Source organism: Akebia trifoliata, chromosome 8 (assembly GCF_017979445.1).
Source record: "Akebia trifoliata isolate Shusen 1 chromosome 8, ASM1797944v1, whole genome shotgun sequence".
Lineage (NCBI taxonomy): Eukaryota > Viridiplantae > Streptophyta > Magnoliopsida > Ranunculales > Lardizabalaceae > Akebia > Akebia trifoliata.
The window spans coordinates 48,557,736-48,573,217 of record NC_141382.1 but is presented as its reverse complement, the minus strand read 5'-3'; the positions used below and the strand labels follow the sequence as shown (position 1 = coordinate 48,573,217).

The 15,482-nt window shown below is 35.4% G+C and overlaps 2 protein-coding genes across 2 annotated transcripts; one reads left to right on the top strand and one right to left on the bottom strand.

The window, feature by feature from the left end:
* The first annotated feature begins 5,848 nt into the window (after positions 1-5,848).
* On the top strand, positions 5,849-8,245 carry LOC147397408 (Eukaryotic aspartyl protease family protein). The gene is made up of 2 exons (XM_086449068.1): positions 5,849-6,087; positions 6,636-8,245. The coding sequence occupies exons 1-2, from the start codon at positions 5,922-5,924 to the stop codon at positions 7,898-7,900; spliced, it is 1,431 nt and encodes a 476-aa protein (XP_086305194.1). The 5' UTR covers positions 5,849-5,921; the 3' UTR covers positions 7,901-8,245.
* Positions 8,246-9,539: 1,294 nt separating this feature from the next.
* LOC147397407 (putative folate-biopterin transporter 2) lies at positions 9,540-15,067 on the bottom strand. The gene is made up of 5 exons (XM_086449066.1): positions 14,180-15,067; positions 11,448-11,707; positions 11,278-11,373; positions 11,011-11,181; positions 9,540-10,618 (listed from the first exon to the last, which is right to left on the bottom strand). Exons 1-5 carry the CDS (start codon positions 14,541-14,543, stop codon positions 10,025-10,027), a joined length of 1,485 nt encoding a protein of 494 aa, XP_086305192.1. The 5' UTR covers positions 14,544-15,067; the 3' UTR covers positions 9,540-10,024.
* Positions 15,068-15,482: the final 415 nt, after the last annotated feature.

Genomic DNA, 15,482 nt, shown 5'->3' with positions numbered 1-15,482 from the left:
CATATGCTTCACAAGCTTTTACACTTTTTTTTAATAAGTCCTAAAGTGTCATGAGGAAACTTTGATTCAAAACGACTCTCAACTCTCAAATACATTACATTTTAAAACAATAATTTATGAGCATGAGGTGACTTTCTAACATGAGATATATAAAGTCATCCTTGATAATAACGTTTGCACAATTAAGAATGGATACGGATCCTCTATAGCACAACTATCATGTAGCACCTCTGTAGCGACATTTGGAAGGTTGAAAGAGCGACACATCACCAATACAGTAAAATCCTACCCTTAAAAACTTGAGAAAGACGTGAATTTGACCTATAAAAAAACTTCTTTTTTTATATTATTTATATATAAAAAAAAATAGATCTAAACCATGATCACAAAATGGTTGTAATGTTAGTTTTTCATACTATAGCTCTCTCTCATTAGTGGAAAGAGTGCTACAAGGTGCTCATGATAGATGTGTTACAGAGGATCCGCTTCCATTAAGAACAATAAAAATTGGTGTACTCCTTTTGTTACGATGACCACATAGTCATATCTTTATATTAAGAATTCTTAGTAAATTTTTATATTATTTTGATTTGGATGTTGGGAATAAGAATTGTTAGATTATACTATTATGGATGATATAACTTTTTTTCAAAAATACTTATTGATTAAAAAAAGTTATCTTTCAATCATAATCAAATCAATGAATGAGCCCTTATTCCAAGTTTGGATTATGTAGGATGCTCATATCCTTTATGCCATAAAGTAATGCCTTCAAGGGGTTGCACGTAATTAAGGTAATGCTTATTAGCATTTTCCTACCATACTAAGTGATGATTGTTTATCATAATTAGGGGGACCAACACTCCAACTTGGATTAAACCAACCTTAGCTTGGGAGAAACCTACCTCAGACTGGGTTTGGGTTGGATTCACACATACCTAACACCCATCCATATCGAGTTGAGTTTATGGAGACGTTAGCATTCTGTATCACATTTATTTTCGATAATATCTCTTATCATTTCGTCTTTTACTGAAAAGGATAAGGATATACTAGTTTTTTACATAATAAATACATTTTTTTAAAATGCGTTTATTATGTTGACATTGATTATCAAAATATTTATTATCAAAAAAGTATTTAAATCAAAATATTAAAATATTTTTAATATTTATTATGTAAAAAATTGGCATACCCTTGTCTTTTTCATTAAAAAATAAAATCAGAAAGATTATTATTGGAAAGTAAATATTGTGGACAATACTGACGTCCAAGACCACATGATCATGGGGATGTTAGTATTGTCCACAACATTCACTTCCCAATAACACCCCTTGTCACTTTGTCTTTTAATGAAAAAGACAAGGATACATTGGTCTTTTACATAATAAATATTTGTATTGCATTGATTATCAAAGCATTTATTACAAACAATATATTTAAATCTAAAGACTAAATGTCCTTAACATTTATTACGTAAAAGACAAACATTTATTATGTGAAAAGACTTGTATACTATTGTCTTTTTTACTAAAAACAAAATAGGTAGTGGTATCATTGAAAAAAAATGTGATGGAGAATGTTAATATTCTTATGAGGTCTCGGACGTTAACAATCCTCTCTCTTTCTATCCATATATATATATATATATATATATATATATATATATATATGGGTAGCGTTCAAAGGCAAACTTTTTAGCAAAACATTTTCAAAACATAGGTTAGAGGTTTTGGAATGGGCTGATTTTTTGTGAGGATGATCTCTACGGTGAGGAGATCATCCTCACCAAAAATCAGCCCATTCCAAAACTTCTAACCCATGTTTACAAGCTGAAAAATCGTGGATCGTCCATTTTTTGTAAACTGTTTTTGATGGGCTTAGAAATTTTGGAATGAGCTGATTTTTTGTGAGGATGATCTCCTCACCGTAGATATCATCCTCACCAAAATTCAGCCTATTCAAAAACCTCTAACTCATGTTTTGAAAAATGTTTTGCCAAAAAGTTGGCCATTGAACGCCCCCCTATATAGGTCGGGAACACTATATGTACATACCTTATAATTTTATTATTATAAGATAAATGCACCATAAAATTTTATTGTTATATAAATGGGAAACAATCACATTAAAAATTAATTATTGAGTCATGATATAAAAAAAAAACATACAATGGAGGGAGGACCAAAGTATGAAGCTAACGCAAAATATATATATACACAACTAATGTGACATGTGCACAAAATCATATATTTTTTCTCAAGATACGCAAGAAAAAATCTATGCTTCTATAAACATTTCGAGTCGGTTGAGTGTATTTGAATATCTTTTTTTAGTCAATTTATCATTATTTTATATATAAAAAATACAAAATCCAATTAATTTGGTTGAGTTTTATAAGCTCGTCCCATATTTTCATATCGAAAGGGTTGTTTGGGATATTGGACAAGTTTTTAAATAATGCATGTGATGCACTCATTCGTTTGAATGGAATCAAAACACTCCCTAGTTTATGAAATGCTAGTAATAAGGAACAAATCAATGGCTGATCGAATGGCTCAGAATATCTAATCGAAGTGATTCTAGCGATTCAATCCCAAGAAAATGCTTTTTTTCTTTTTTCTTTTTTCTTTTTTCTTTTTTCTTGGCAACCTAATAAGAATTTTAAACGCCACGCCACGTAAATAGTCAGCAATGACACATCATTGAGTAGAGGTGACACATTATTTTTATATATTTTAGATTTTTTATTAATTAAACCAAATAACACTTACCATATCTGTTGTGCCAGTATGTTTTAGGCTAAACAATTAAATTTAAGAAATTATAACACCAACCTAAGGTGTATCATCCCCAACACAAACATGGATCATCAACCGTTCATTTAAACCTGATTGAGGTTCCTAATGGAAAGGCCCACCATTTCAGAATCATGATCTCCCATCACATTCCTAGATAATAACTTAAAATGGATGTTAGATAACCCACTAATCCACCTTAAGTTATCTCTCTAATAATGGTTAATAAATTTCTATAAAAAAAAATTGGTAATTTAGACATGGGTCGGTTTCGTTAATTCAAGAAATATGACTCAAACAATAACACAAGATCCCAGCCATTTAAAAATTACATCCAACGGTTGAGATTTTACAGGGATCATATTCAGTTGATGCTTATCTCAAGGATAATTGTCAACCATTGGATTTTGTGCTTAAACAGTCAAGATCTTGTGTTATTTTTTTAGTCAATGGAAACCCCCTCCCCCCTTGCCCTACCCTCCCCAAGATCCTTTGGGTATAATCTTCTGAATGATGCTAAAGTGACCTCAGACTGAAACCTCATATTGCACTTCTTGACGTGAAAGTGTATGGGAATCATAGATGCTTTTCATCAAGATACGAGTGAAAAAGCATCTGTGGTTCCTATCCACTTTCACGTCAAAAAGTGCGATATGAGGTTCCAGCTTGACATCACTCTAGTATGACTCTAGTCTTCTATGTGATACTGGCAAAAAAATGACCGAAAAGCCTCATCTTCAACCTTGTGCCAAACACCCATTTGCCCTCCAATAATAATATCTATTATCTCCAACCTGTTTGATCATTAGTGTAAACATTTTAATCTAGTGGGTAGAATTTTTCTGAAAAAACTATTATACAGATTTTTCACCAAAATTTTATTTTCTTCTCTCTTTTAAGGGTTTTTGGCAAGTGGATTAAAGTCAAGGGCATTCCATCATTTTCTATTAGTCTCTCCCACAAGACCACAGTCAAGGAGTGCACATCTTGAAAACTTGGGGGTGTCCCAACATATTCACTGAAGGAGTATAACTAAATTTCCCTAAATGTCCAAGATTTTTTGCCTTTTAAATCCTAAACAACCATGGTAAGTATAGTATGTTATTTTGTTTAATATAAATTACAAGAGGACTCTACAATTGACATCTTTCATTTACAAGCAAAGAAGGCTACAAGCATTGCTGCTTCTAACGGCCTTCTTCACTATTCTTATTCTTCTTCCCCTAGATTCACTATCTTATTTTCTCGATACATTGTGTTGGTTAGGGAAGAAGACGCATTGATTCAATCAGAATGTAGTAAACCAAAGGTCGATGAATGTATCAGGTGTCTCATGAGAGATCTCGATAGCCCACTAAGGAGTGTTTAAGAGCTAGTGAGAGTCGGGATGAATTGTGGAGTAAATGAGACTCAACTTTTATTAAACTACATTGATCTAGTGGCAAGACATTCAAATGGTGATTTAAGGATTCCGTCGTAAAATGTTCCTCAAGTACATTTCACAATGCACCCTATGAATTTCAAATGGCACCACTAAGTTGGTACGCTCGTTATATGAAAGAAACCATTAATATTGTAGAACAGATCGATCTTAAGCTACAAGAATGTGTTTCGAACCTGTATAACTATTATGGTCAATGGCCTCGGGATATGTGGGCTCAAATGGCTCGTACTCGAGTGTATATCAAGGTTTCCATATCGCTCCTTCAACAAATTGGCCATGATGTGTGTGACCTTAGTTTTTTTTTATTTTTTATCTCTCTCTATTTCTCTAAATAAGTTTTAGATAATCATATTAATGTCAATGTTGGTCTTTTTAAGGTGCAGAAACTCCTTTCTCTTATATTTTCAGAGAAAGAGAATTGATATATGATCTATTTGGAATTTCCATTGATATGTGAATGATGCAAATTTCAGAATATATGTTACCTGGTTTGTGGGTTCACTCAGTTCGAATTCGGGTTCAGAGTTTGTAGTTCATCACTCTAGAATGAACCTGATTTGTAAGGGTTAGTAGAGATAATTGGTTTCTTGGTTCACTTTGTGGATTTATATAATTCAAGTATACAAGTTATAGGTACAATTATAATTATAATGTTAAAAAATTCTAAGTTGAATAAAAATAAAATAATAAAATAATTCAAATTTTAAATATGAACAATGAATAAAGTATAATAAATCGGTTTGATCCACCGGATCAATTAAAAATTTATTTGGTTCGTCGAACCCAACCAAAATTCTTGGGTTCGTGGTTTAGTAACAATTAAATTGGGTAACATAGATCTTGACCATTCATCTTTTTTAAATTCCATACATACACACCAAGTACAAAAATCACGTAATTCCGTATTTTATTTCCTAAAATACCCTTAAAAGGGTTTTTGTTCCGAATGCAATATTGGCTAATGAAATTCATAATTGTTAAGAAAATATCAATATAATCTGCTAATTGTAACCAGTATTTTAAAAACTAGACCAACCCAATTGAGTGAAGTTTAATTTCGTAATAAAATTATCCCGGTTCATCCAGTTCTTTGAAAGAATCGCAGTTGAACCGAACTGCTTGGTTTTTGTGAACCATTTCAAAATACAAAATCTTGAAATACTTAGTCTGACCAAATTGAATCGATTCGACAAATTTTGGTCTAATCATCTTTTCTTAAAACATTGATGTAAAGTATACTTTCAAAGGTAATTTATGAATAAAAAATAATTTTGTTCTTGTCATTAGGAGATAAAAAAAAGGTAAAATGTGAACAACTTGGCAAGTGGGTCTTGACATTGCCATTATAATCAGCAAAGTATATGACTGTGGATTCCATGATGGGCCCACTTTGTTGGTTTGCCTTATCTTTGGAGGCCCACACTGAAACAATTCATCTAAACCAACCTTTAAAAAAATTAAATAAATAAATTAAAAGACAGGTAATTTTGTTGAGTTCTTGCACGTGAAACCACAATAATTCTCATGCAACAAATGGGTCCTACGTCCAGCTCTTCTCCTTTTGTTATCAAGCCAAACTCCAACACCTCAAGAATCTTTCTCTCTTTCTCTCACTCTCTCTCTCTCTTCTCTATGAAACCCATTTCTTGTAATCCATTTTTCATTAACAACACTTAGTAATGGCAGAAGTAACTTGTCTTCTATTCTCTCTTGTTCTAGTTCTTCTCCTCCTTCTCAATACTAGTAATGAAGTTCAATGTTCTGAACACAAACAAGTGCTCACTCTGAAGAATTTTCAGTGGAGAGAGCTCAAACATGTCCCAAGATGTCTCCCTCGGAAATCAAGTGAGTTTCAACAGAGAAATAAATAAACAATGTTTTGTTATAGAAGGCCATATAGCTTTTATTTGCTTTAAATTAAAACTCGGCACTTTGGGTTCTATAATCTATTATTGGGTGTTCAGCTTTTTGGGTCTTAAATCTTTTCTGGGTTTCCCTTTTTTCCTTTATAATCCATATATGTTTTTTAGCATCTTCCCTTGGTGATACTATAACAATGTTGTCCCAATGTACAACCAGACCTATAGATTATCCTCGGGATTCACACCACAGAATCTCAATGACCATCTAATGGTCTGGACTCTGGACTCTGGACCGTGGGACGACACTGCTACCTTATCCGGAGAAGGATGATATAGTAATGCTTATAACTCACCTTGGCCTTATATGAACTATAAATTGTGTTTTAAGTGGTGTAACATGTGGTTTATGTGATATATTCTATGAAATTCAGTATTTTTTTTCCAGTTATTATTGAAATTCATGTCAGGAGAGATAGTCACAATGCTTTGATATCTGAACCAGATTCTTACTTTCTGTTTTTGGGTTTATAGGAAGAGATAAGGGTGCAACAATATTGGAAATGAAAACCAGGGATTACTGCTCTGGTCCTATCAAGAATTGGGATGAAAAGCTTCAGAACCGCTTGATTTCCGACGATCGTAGGGTGCAATATCTGCAATCACGAATAAGAAAAACAGTTTCCAATATCGAAGACACACCGGGCACTCAAATCCCACTGACTTCAGGCGTAAACCTTCAAACTCTAAATTACATTGTTACAATGGAATTAGGTGGTAGTGAAATGACAGTAATTGTAGATACCGGAAGCGATCTTACATGGGTACAATGTGAGCCTTGCAACTCCTGTTACAACCAACAAAACCCACTCTTCAACCCTCGCACCTCTCGTTCATACCAATCAGTTTTGTGCAACTCAACCACTTGTCAGTCTCTGCAATTCGCTACAGGGAATTCGGGAGTATGCGGGACAAATCAACCGACGTGCAACTACGTTGTTACCTACGGTGATGGGTCGTACACTCGAGGCGAGCTAGCCCATGAACACCTCAATCTTGGTAACACTGTTGTGGAAGACTTTGTCTTCGGTTGTGGTCGTAGCAATAAAGGTCTCTTTGGTGGAGCTGCTGGACTAATGGGTCTAGGCAGGAGTGATCTCTCATTGGTTTCTCAAACATCAACTAAATTCGGTGGAGTTTTCTCCTACTGTTTACCTTCAACAGATACTGACGCATCGGGTTCTCTCATTCTCGGGGGAGATTCTTCTGTTTACAAGAATTCTACTTCAATTTCCTACACTAACATGATGTCAATTCCACAAGTCTCTACCTTTTATTTTCTAAACCTTACTGGTATTAGTATCGGTGACGTGGCTTTACAAGCTCCTGGATTTGCTAAAGATGGGATTCTAGTTGATTCGGGAACTGTAATTACAAGGCTTGCTCCGTCGGTTTACAATTCTTTGAGGACAGAGTTCTTGAAACAGTTTTCAGGGTACCCATCAGCCCCAGGCTTTTCAATCTTGGATACTTGCTTTAATCTAAGTGGTTATGAAAATGTGGAGATCCCAACATTGAAGCTACATTTTGAGGATGCTGTCGAGGTGACCGTGGATGTTAATGGGATGTTTTATTTCGTTAAGTCGGATGCTTCACAAGTTTGTTTAGCTCTTGCTAGCCTCACATATGAAGATGAAACTGGGATTATTGGGAATTATCAGCAACAGAATCTAAGGGTTGTTTATGATACCAAGGAATCTAAATTGGGATTTGCAAAAGAGATTTGCAGTTATACTTGAGAGAGAAAGAGAACTTAAAGGAATTGGGCAATTGGTATATGGTTTGGGTATATTAATTAGTTGGCAAAGCCAGTGATTATTGCTAATTGGGATTCATAGGTGAACACGTAGAAGCGTTATAGCTTCGAAATCTCCTGAGTAGCACCTACTTAGTTCAAGGTTATTTATTACCCATATTATTATCTATGAAAGGAGGAAGAGAGAGACCATTTGTGTGGCTTTGCTGATGTTTGGATTGTTTTGTATGTTATTTCTTGGTGTAAAGAGGAGAAGGATTGAAGTGTATCTAGCCTCCTGTAAATTATTTCGGTATTTTTATTTAAAATTAAAACTAAATATGGAATTTTTCTTGGAGTCACCTAACCATCCCATTTTGGATGGAGTACCCGTGTCGTCCAACACATATTGGAGCTTCAAGGGGACCATGTCTCCCCACTACCCATTTAAAAAGGAGACTCTTCCATGCTTATCGTCGTTAAAGCTTATCCAAAACATCTGGGGTTGGCTGAACAAGTCTTCTGTTAATTCAAGTGTGTTTATATCTGCTCTTGCTACCTCAAACCAGATTTTTTTTTTTTAATCTTATCCTCACTCTTTTAGAGCTTTCAATATGCACATTACTTCTAATTTTATTTATTATTTAACAGAATCAATCATATAGAACTTTTCTAAAGATAATACAGATTGTCTACAATGTCCTTTATTTTCGTGTTGGTGTGTTTTTTCATACCCATATCAAAAGCATCTGTGCTTGTACCACCACCATTGCCTTTTTGTAACATGAAAAGCTTTATTCTCAGATGTGCATGTTTTGCTAATTATTCACCCATATTGACAATTCAGCATTCAACTCCTTTTTCGGAACGTCACCACCTAAGCCTAGATTTACTAAAATTTGCTGATTTCATCAAGGAATAAATGTAATTTGATTTAAAAAATAATTATAATAAAAAAAAAAAACAATAATGAATTGAGTGGAACATGATCTGATATACATAATTCAGCAATCAACTCTATTTTCGCTATATAAGCGGAGCCTAGATTTATTAAAGTTTTCTGTTTTCTTCAAGGAAAAATATAGTTTGGTTTAAAATATCTCAATAATGATTTGCTACTACAAATCATTTATCCGTTAGAATCGATGTCAAGAGTTCAGAGAAACTGAACCCTTACATGAATCCTAATCCATTGTTTCATCCAATGGAAGAAAGCATGGCATTAGTATTCAAATTTACAACATGAAATGGAAAGTTAAAATAACAAACTGTAAACAAATTACAACAGAAGTAGCGCAACTTTAACAGTTCGACACCTAACGTGGAGGCATATTTAAACTATTTTCTAGTGTCAAGGGTGGTATGGTCATGTAGTAAGTTAAGTTTTAGAGAGCTAAACCATGCTGCAGGAAAAGTTTGACCATTTAATACACGTAAAATGTGTTTTTTATATATAAAAATATGCATATTTTACCATCTTTGAAAATTTGCCTGCATCATATATTTCCACAAAACTACACCATAATGGCAGATATGAGGCTAATTCTAATTCTGCACAAGACATTACATCTTGATTAACTTTGAGATAACAAATGAGAGAACACGAGCTCCCCTTCTATACATGAGATTTCTGTAGCTCACTATAAAGAATCAATATGGGACGGGGATCCAACTCCAAACAAAATATAATTGTACAGAGGACTTAAGACATAAGAAGTTTATCATAAAATACAGGAAAAAAACATTCAACCAAACTACACAGTTTGCATCTAACATACAACTTGGTTGACATATAATATCTTAAGTGCAGATAATAAGGAAAAATGTTTACGTGATCCTGAATCTGGTATTGATTTTGAATCTTCTTGCATGAACTTAATTGTATTGCGATAAAAATCAATGAATTTTCAAGAAAGAGAACTCTCGAGGAATGATCAATGGGATGCGTTCAATAATAATACACTGGGCCCACCTGAACAATTTCTTCATTGTGGGTCTACTCTTTGTTCACTTGTGTGTGGAATGGAAGGACAGATAAAAGCTACTTCAATCCCTCCAACTAAGCGAAGCAGTATAACCCAGAAGAATTCGTGGAAGAGTGTTGCATTAGTACTTTCAACTTTAGTTCTCATCTGATGTTATCCACAAGGGAAACCAGTTCGATCTTCTGTGCTTCAATAGTTGCTGCACTCTCTTTTGTATTCAACATTTCAGTTGGAAGAATGGTCGAGGTGGGATCACTTCTAGGCACCAAATACAGCAGAAACAATGGAAATATTCTCATTATGTTACGGATCAAGATGACCAGCCAGAGGTTATCAAATTGTGTCCGAGTAACTTTCAAGATTTTCAATAAGAAGCCCCCTCCCCATGATGATGTGAGTATGCCAACATTATCGATGGACATCAACAAAGCAAAGAAAGTTCCTTCTATGCCAGAGGGACAAAGCTTGGAACTTAGTACAAGAAGGGGCATCCATTTGAGACGCCCAATCATTTGAGAGACACTTTCATCAATCACGGCAAAGAAATAATCGGGCACGCCAAATTTCAAGTTTAACCGTAGCACTAATACCAAATCAAGCAACCCAGATAGACCAAAAAGTAACTGACTCCAGAAAAGTAAGCCGCGGAACGGGTAGTCCTTTAAAAGGTTTTGGTAGAGTGCTACCCCTAGAAGGGAACCTACCGAGCCGATGGAGAATATGAATCCAATAGTCTCCTACATCAAGCACAAATTATGAGTGAAAAGATAGCTCCTTATATTGTGTAAATGTCTTGTATTCTGTTGGCGGTACCTAGAGTTCGGGGGGAGGGGCAGCACCCCTGGCCCAAATTTTTTAGGGTTATGAAAAGGGTAATTGTGCAATATTTTCTTAAGGGTTTTCTATTTTGGGGGAAATAAACGTGTTTTAGCAACTCCCGGTTTTATAAATAGAGATTTCTAGGGCTGTAAAACTCGAGAGAAAATGGTGATTGTTCTTGATCTGATCCGTGGACGTAGGCACACTGCAGAACCACATAAATCCTTGTGTTTTGTGCAATTTTGTCCTCTTCACTGTTTCTTTTTCTTCACAATTTATACAATGTCAAATAGAAAGATTGAAAAGGTACCTGGGAGAAAGCTGGACCCGCATTTGGGTCTGTGTACCAATAAAACATTCCTTCATGGATGCTCAAGCTTAACGCGAGTGACAAGTACATGTACAAACACGGCCTCCACACGTCCGGGCATTTTAATGCCGTCAACATAGCCTTACATGCATCCAGCAACTTCTGGTGTACCTGATTTCATGATAATGCTCAAGAATGTACATGAGCCGAAAAGGAACTAAGAATCATATTGAAAGAGATGCAAAAAGTAGGGAACTAAAGTATTACCTGTCTATAGGAAAAGTTAGGCACGTGAGGTTCGTTCAACACAATTCCAACCAAAAAGACCAGTGCAGCTGGGATACTCAGCAGGCCAAACACCCCCTATCAGGAGACAAAAGGAATTTATTAGGCCAATTCACTCCCTTTGTGGCCAAGGGAACTGAAGAGAAACCAACCTTAGGGCCGAGCAGGTGAACAAGAAATCCACTAATAGAGAATCCTATTAGCGCTCCAATGGAAGAGCTAAATCCACACAAGCTTTGCATGTCAGGAGCGAGGGAAGGGTGACTTATACTGTTTTGCGCCACACAGGCATCAATTGTCACATCTGCTATTGCTACACCAGCACTCCCTATCGTTAGAGACAACAAGGCGAACCCGACATGCAACTTACCGTGCAGTGATAGCAAGAGCATGGAGACCACACCAAGAAATCCTGAAATTTACAACATCAACAGTCAAAACAGTTGTCGTATATTTTCTCTCTCCCCGAATGTGAATACTACTTCCGTGGTAAAGGGTCAGCCGGCCTAACCAAGTCTGTTAATCAATTTTATTAACAAAAGAACAAGTTTTAGGATTAAGCTTATCATAAGAAATAGCAGATCCTTCATATATGCTTATATAAGGGATCACCCTGCCTCAACCCTCTCAAACTTTTGAAAAAGACCATTGGAGATATGTAAGATAAAATGGAGAAGGAAGTCATTGAAATTCACACTCTGATCCATCTCCTCCATTTAATCCCAAATCCAGCTTGCCCAACTTGTAATTAAGAAAGATCCAGCTAACCTAGTGTCCTGGACATAGGCTATTCCAAATCCATCTTACAAGGAGTTCTACAAAGTCATTCACATGAAGATGGGGTTGGAAGAACAATTAGGGTCCCCTTATTATCTAGACTAATCACATTTGGGTCCAAACTCATGGGAGGAACAATTGAATTTGAGTGTGCAGTCAACTGTTCCTAATCAAGTTTCGGATCATTCACCTATTGCTTAGAAGCACATTTTGCAAGAAATCGGCCCATCCCATTTTGTTTTAAGAATTTATGGCTCCATATTAAGATTTCAAAGAGCCAGTGGAAGAATGGTGGAACTTCTCCTTCTTGAGAAGATCAGGTTTTAGGTTTAGGTGCAAATTGAAAGCCTTAAAGGAGAAGCTTAAGGTATCAAGATATTGGATAGGATATACGTGTCCAATATTTTGGAAAAGAAAGGGATATATTCCTGTTTTCCTTCCTAGTATCCATATCCATATGCATATATGAGCATCTTTGATGGAAACATAGGTAGGGAATGATTGTGAAACCCTCAAGGGTGGGCCTTTATTGGAAGTTCGCTTTGTCTCGCATTTTCTCATTCAATTCTTATGGACTTGTTTCTTTGCTTACCGTAAACAAACATTACTTATGAAGAGAAAGTATATCATAATTTTGAATCATTTATTAGCGATCAAGGTCATTTGATTTTATATTATGAAGTCAAACGTGGTCTACTCTTCCTTCGGCCATAGCGTGGGGTCTTTGGAAGAGAGAAACAACAGAGTTTTCAAAGGCAAGGAGAATAATGCGCAAATGGTGTTTATGGAGATCCTAGGGTTGTTCTTCTTTTGGGCTAAGCTAAACAGAGAGTTTTCTGGGGTTTTCTTTGAAGATTTTGTGTTTAGATGGGAAAGCTCGTGTAGCTCTTAGTATTGGTTTTCTTTGTTTGAGCTTGCTTTTTGTCTTCCTTTTGCTTAGCTTTTGTTTGTTATTGTTTCTGTATTTGGTTTTCTTCCTGAGGGCCATCTCGGCCTCCTTTGTTCTCTTTCTTTTCTTATTTATAAAATCTTTATACTTATCAAAACAAAAACAAAAAGTAAAGCATCTAAAATCCATTTCTCTATTGATAGGAAGAACTTGAAGTTCGAAAAATGGAGGGAAATGTGCAGGGTTTTTTAACAAGGAAAGATGGGCCTAATTCATCTTACCACCATATTTTCTCCCTCACATTTCCTTACTAAGTGGGTGCCTATTCCAGCTAATGATGGAAAGTCATTTAGGATTTTGTTCTTCTTTTGTATGTTCTTTTGTCTAGTTTGATCATAATATAGATCCAGAAATATATTGGGTAGCAGATCTCTTTTCCTCCTTTCAAATGGGAATGAATGTGACAATCTAGGGTTTCTCTTTTGTTTCAATGAATATATAGAGCAATATCATTCCACATAAGGAAAAGGGGAGGTCTCCCAAAAATAACACAAAAACAACAAAGAACAAAGAACAAAGAAACAAAAAAACAAAAAAAAAACATTTGTCAAAGAAGACTAAGCTAAATTCTATTTTCCGCATGAACCAGAAGAACATCAGCTATGGTTTCATTTTCACCTTTTTCACATTTCATGCATAAATCCAACATATATTCAATTATAAAATCACTAGGATATCTTAGCCACTTACACCCTTTTCCAAAACATATGAGTAGCATTAACTCTATTCAGTCACCATCAGACCAGACATATATCATGATTCTGAAATCAGAACAAGGCCCACTATTTTACAATAGTCATCAACAAGAAATACAGAATAGATCAAGGGAAGATCTAAAAGATATGCACACTTATAAGCATAATAGCTAGAAAAATCCTATACCTTTTAAAAAAAGAACTAAAAGTAGAAAACATTAACAATCATTCTCTCATTGATATAGTATGACTACAACCATGATCCAATTTAACAACTTTAACATAAAAACCCATACTCCCTTTTTTTGGATAAACATAGTGACAACTCATGTGCCCCATTACACTATCAAAGAGGACTATTCAAACTATTCTAATATGAATTCGCATCTCTGCAATCTATCTATCTAAGTATAAATCAACCAGAAAACTAATAGCCAATATAAGCAAAGTTTACATCATTTACCAGCAAAAATGAAATAGGGGCGCCTTCTATACCCGGCAATGGGAAGAACATCAGTGAGAAGACCCCAAAGAGGCTTGACAATCCAAGGAATCAAAGTTATTCCAGAATAAACTTGTGATTCAGAAGGCTGAACCTTCTGAACATCTTTCCAATAATAGTCAGAACCAACTCTACCAAGACCTCCTCCCATCCCCTGACTGATACCATAAACTACCACAACTCCCCAAACAAAACTCCAATGCATTTCCCTAGAAAGCATTCTGAACCAATCCAGAGGTGCACAGCTTGAAACCCAAAACCCCTCTTTGGGTCTCTTCTTCTCCTCAGCCTTCCAATCAAGTGGAAGAGTCTCTTCCTCCTCCATTAGAAAAAAAAATTCCAAAAAATAACCACCGCCCAATTCAAAACTCACTGTTTTCGAAGTGGGTATCTCGATTTCTAATCGAAATTCCTCAAAAATGGAAATTTCTGAACTACTCAACAAACAAAACAAATTCAGTTTTTCCTGAAACAAGTGTCTCGATTTCGATTAAATTCGTCAGAAAAATAGGATTTTTTTAGCTATCCAAATCAAAAATCAGAATTTTCTCAAATGGGTATCTAGATTTGAAACAAATGCATCATGAAAATCACAATTTCTGAACTCAGATTCTCTGATTTTTCTTGAAATTTCACAAACACATGTGTGAGAAATCACCAATAACACAGAGGAACACAGATTTCCTAGTATGGGTTCTGAGAATTTCACTTAAAATTCCTCAAAAACACCAGAATAACAAAAACTACAGCAGATCAGAAACATGGAAAAGGGTCCAAGAAGAAGAAAGTCGCAGGTAGAGACAGTAAAACTTGACCAACCTCTCTCTTGTACGCGCGAGCTATTTTTTTTTTTTTTTCTCAAATGGACCCGAATATCCAGCGACAGGGTCCAGCAGAGTTCTTTCAATTACACGTGGAGACATTTCATTGGCTCCATGCTAATTGGCACGGGCTCATGTTGGCAATCGGGCTTTGGATTTCGGCCTTTTATAAGAGGAAAGCTGTCTAAATGAGCAGTCGTTGCTGTCATTCTAAGGAATATGTACTCTATATGTAAGAACTGTTAGATTATCATTGAGGTTCACACAAACTAACGTTCCTGATGACGAGATTCACTTCATCCTACGGTGTATATGATAGGGAGGATGTATTCTTCGGTTGTCAGTATTAGCTTTATTTAAAGTTACGTAACCGATACGATGCACGAAATAAATTATTTGAGAACGTAGATTATGTACTTCCAGATGTTATTTTATAAAACCAC

What these genes read in the sequence shown, in the direction of transcription:
- LOC147397408 (XM_086449068.1), top strand. Translation starts at nt 5,922, where the DNA reads ATGGCAGAAGTAACTTGTCTTCTATTCTCTCTTGTTCTAGTTCTTCTC. An exon ending in ATGTCTCCCTCGGAAATCAA is followed by an intron (nt 6,088 to 6,635) that starts GTGAGTTTCAAC and finishes TTGGGTTTATAG; the next exon opens with GAAGAGATAAGGGTGCAACA.
- LOC147397407 (XM_086449066.1), bottom strand. Translation starts at nt 14,543, where the DNA reads ATGGAGGAGGAAGAGACTCTTCCACTTGATTGGAAGGCTGAGGAGAAG. An exon ending in CCCCTATTTCATTTTTGCTG is followed by an intron (nt 11,708 to 14,179) that starts GTAAATGATGTA and finishes TGTAAATTTCAG; the next exon opens with GATTTCTTGGTGTGGTCTCC. An exon ending in TTCACCTGCTCGGCCCTAAG is followed by an intron (nt 11,374 to 11,447) that starts GTTGGTTTCTCT and finishes GTCTCCTGATAG; the next exon opens with GGGGTGTTTGGCCTGCTGAG.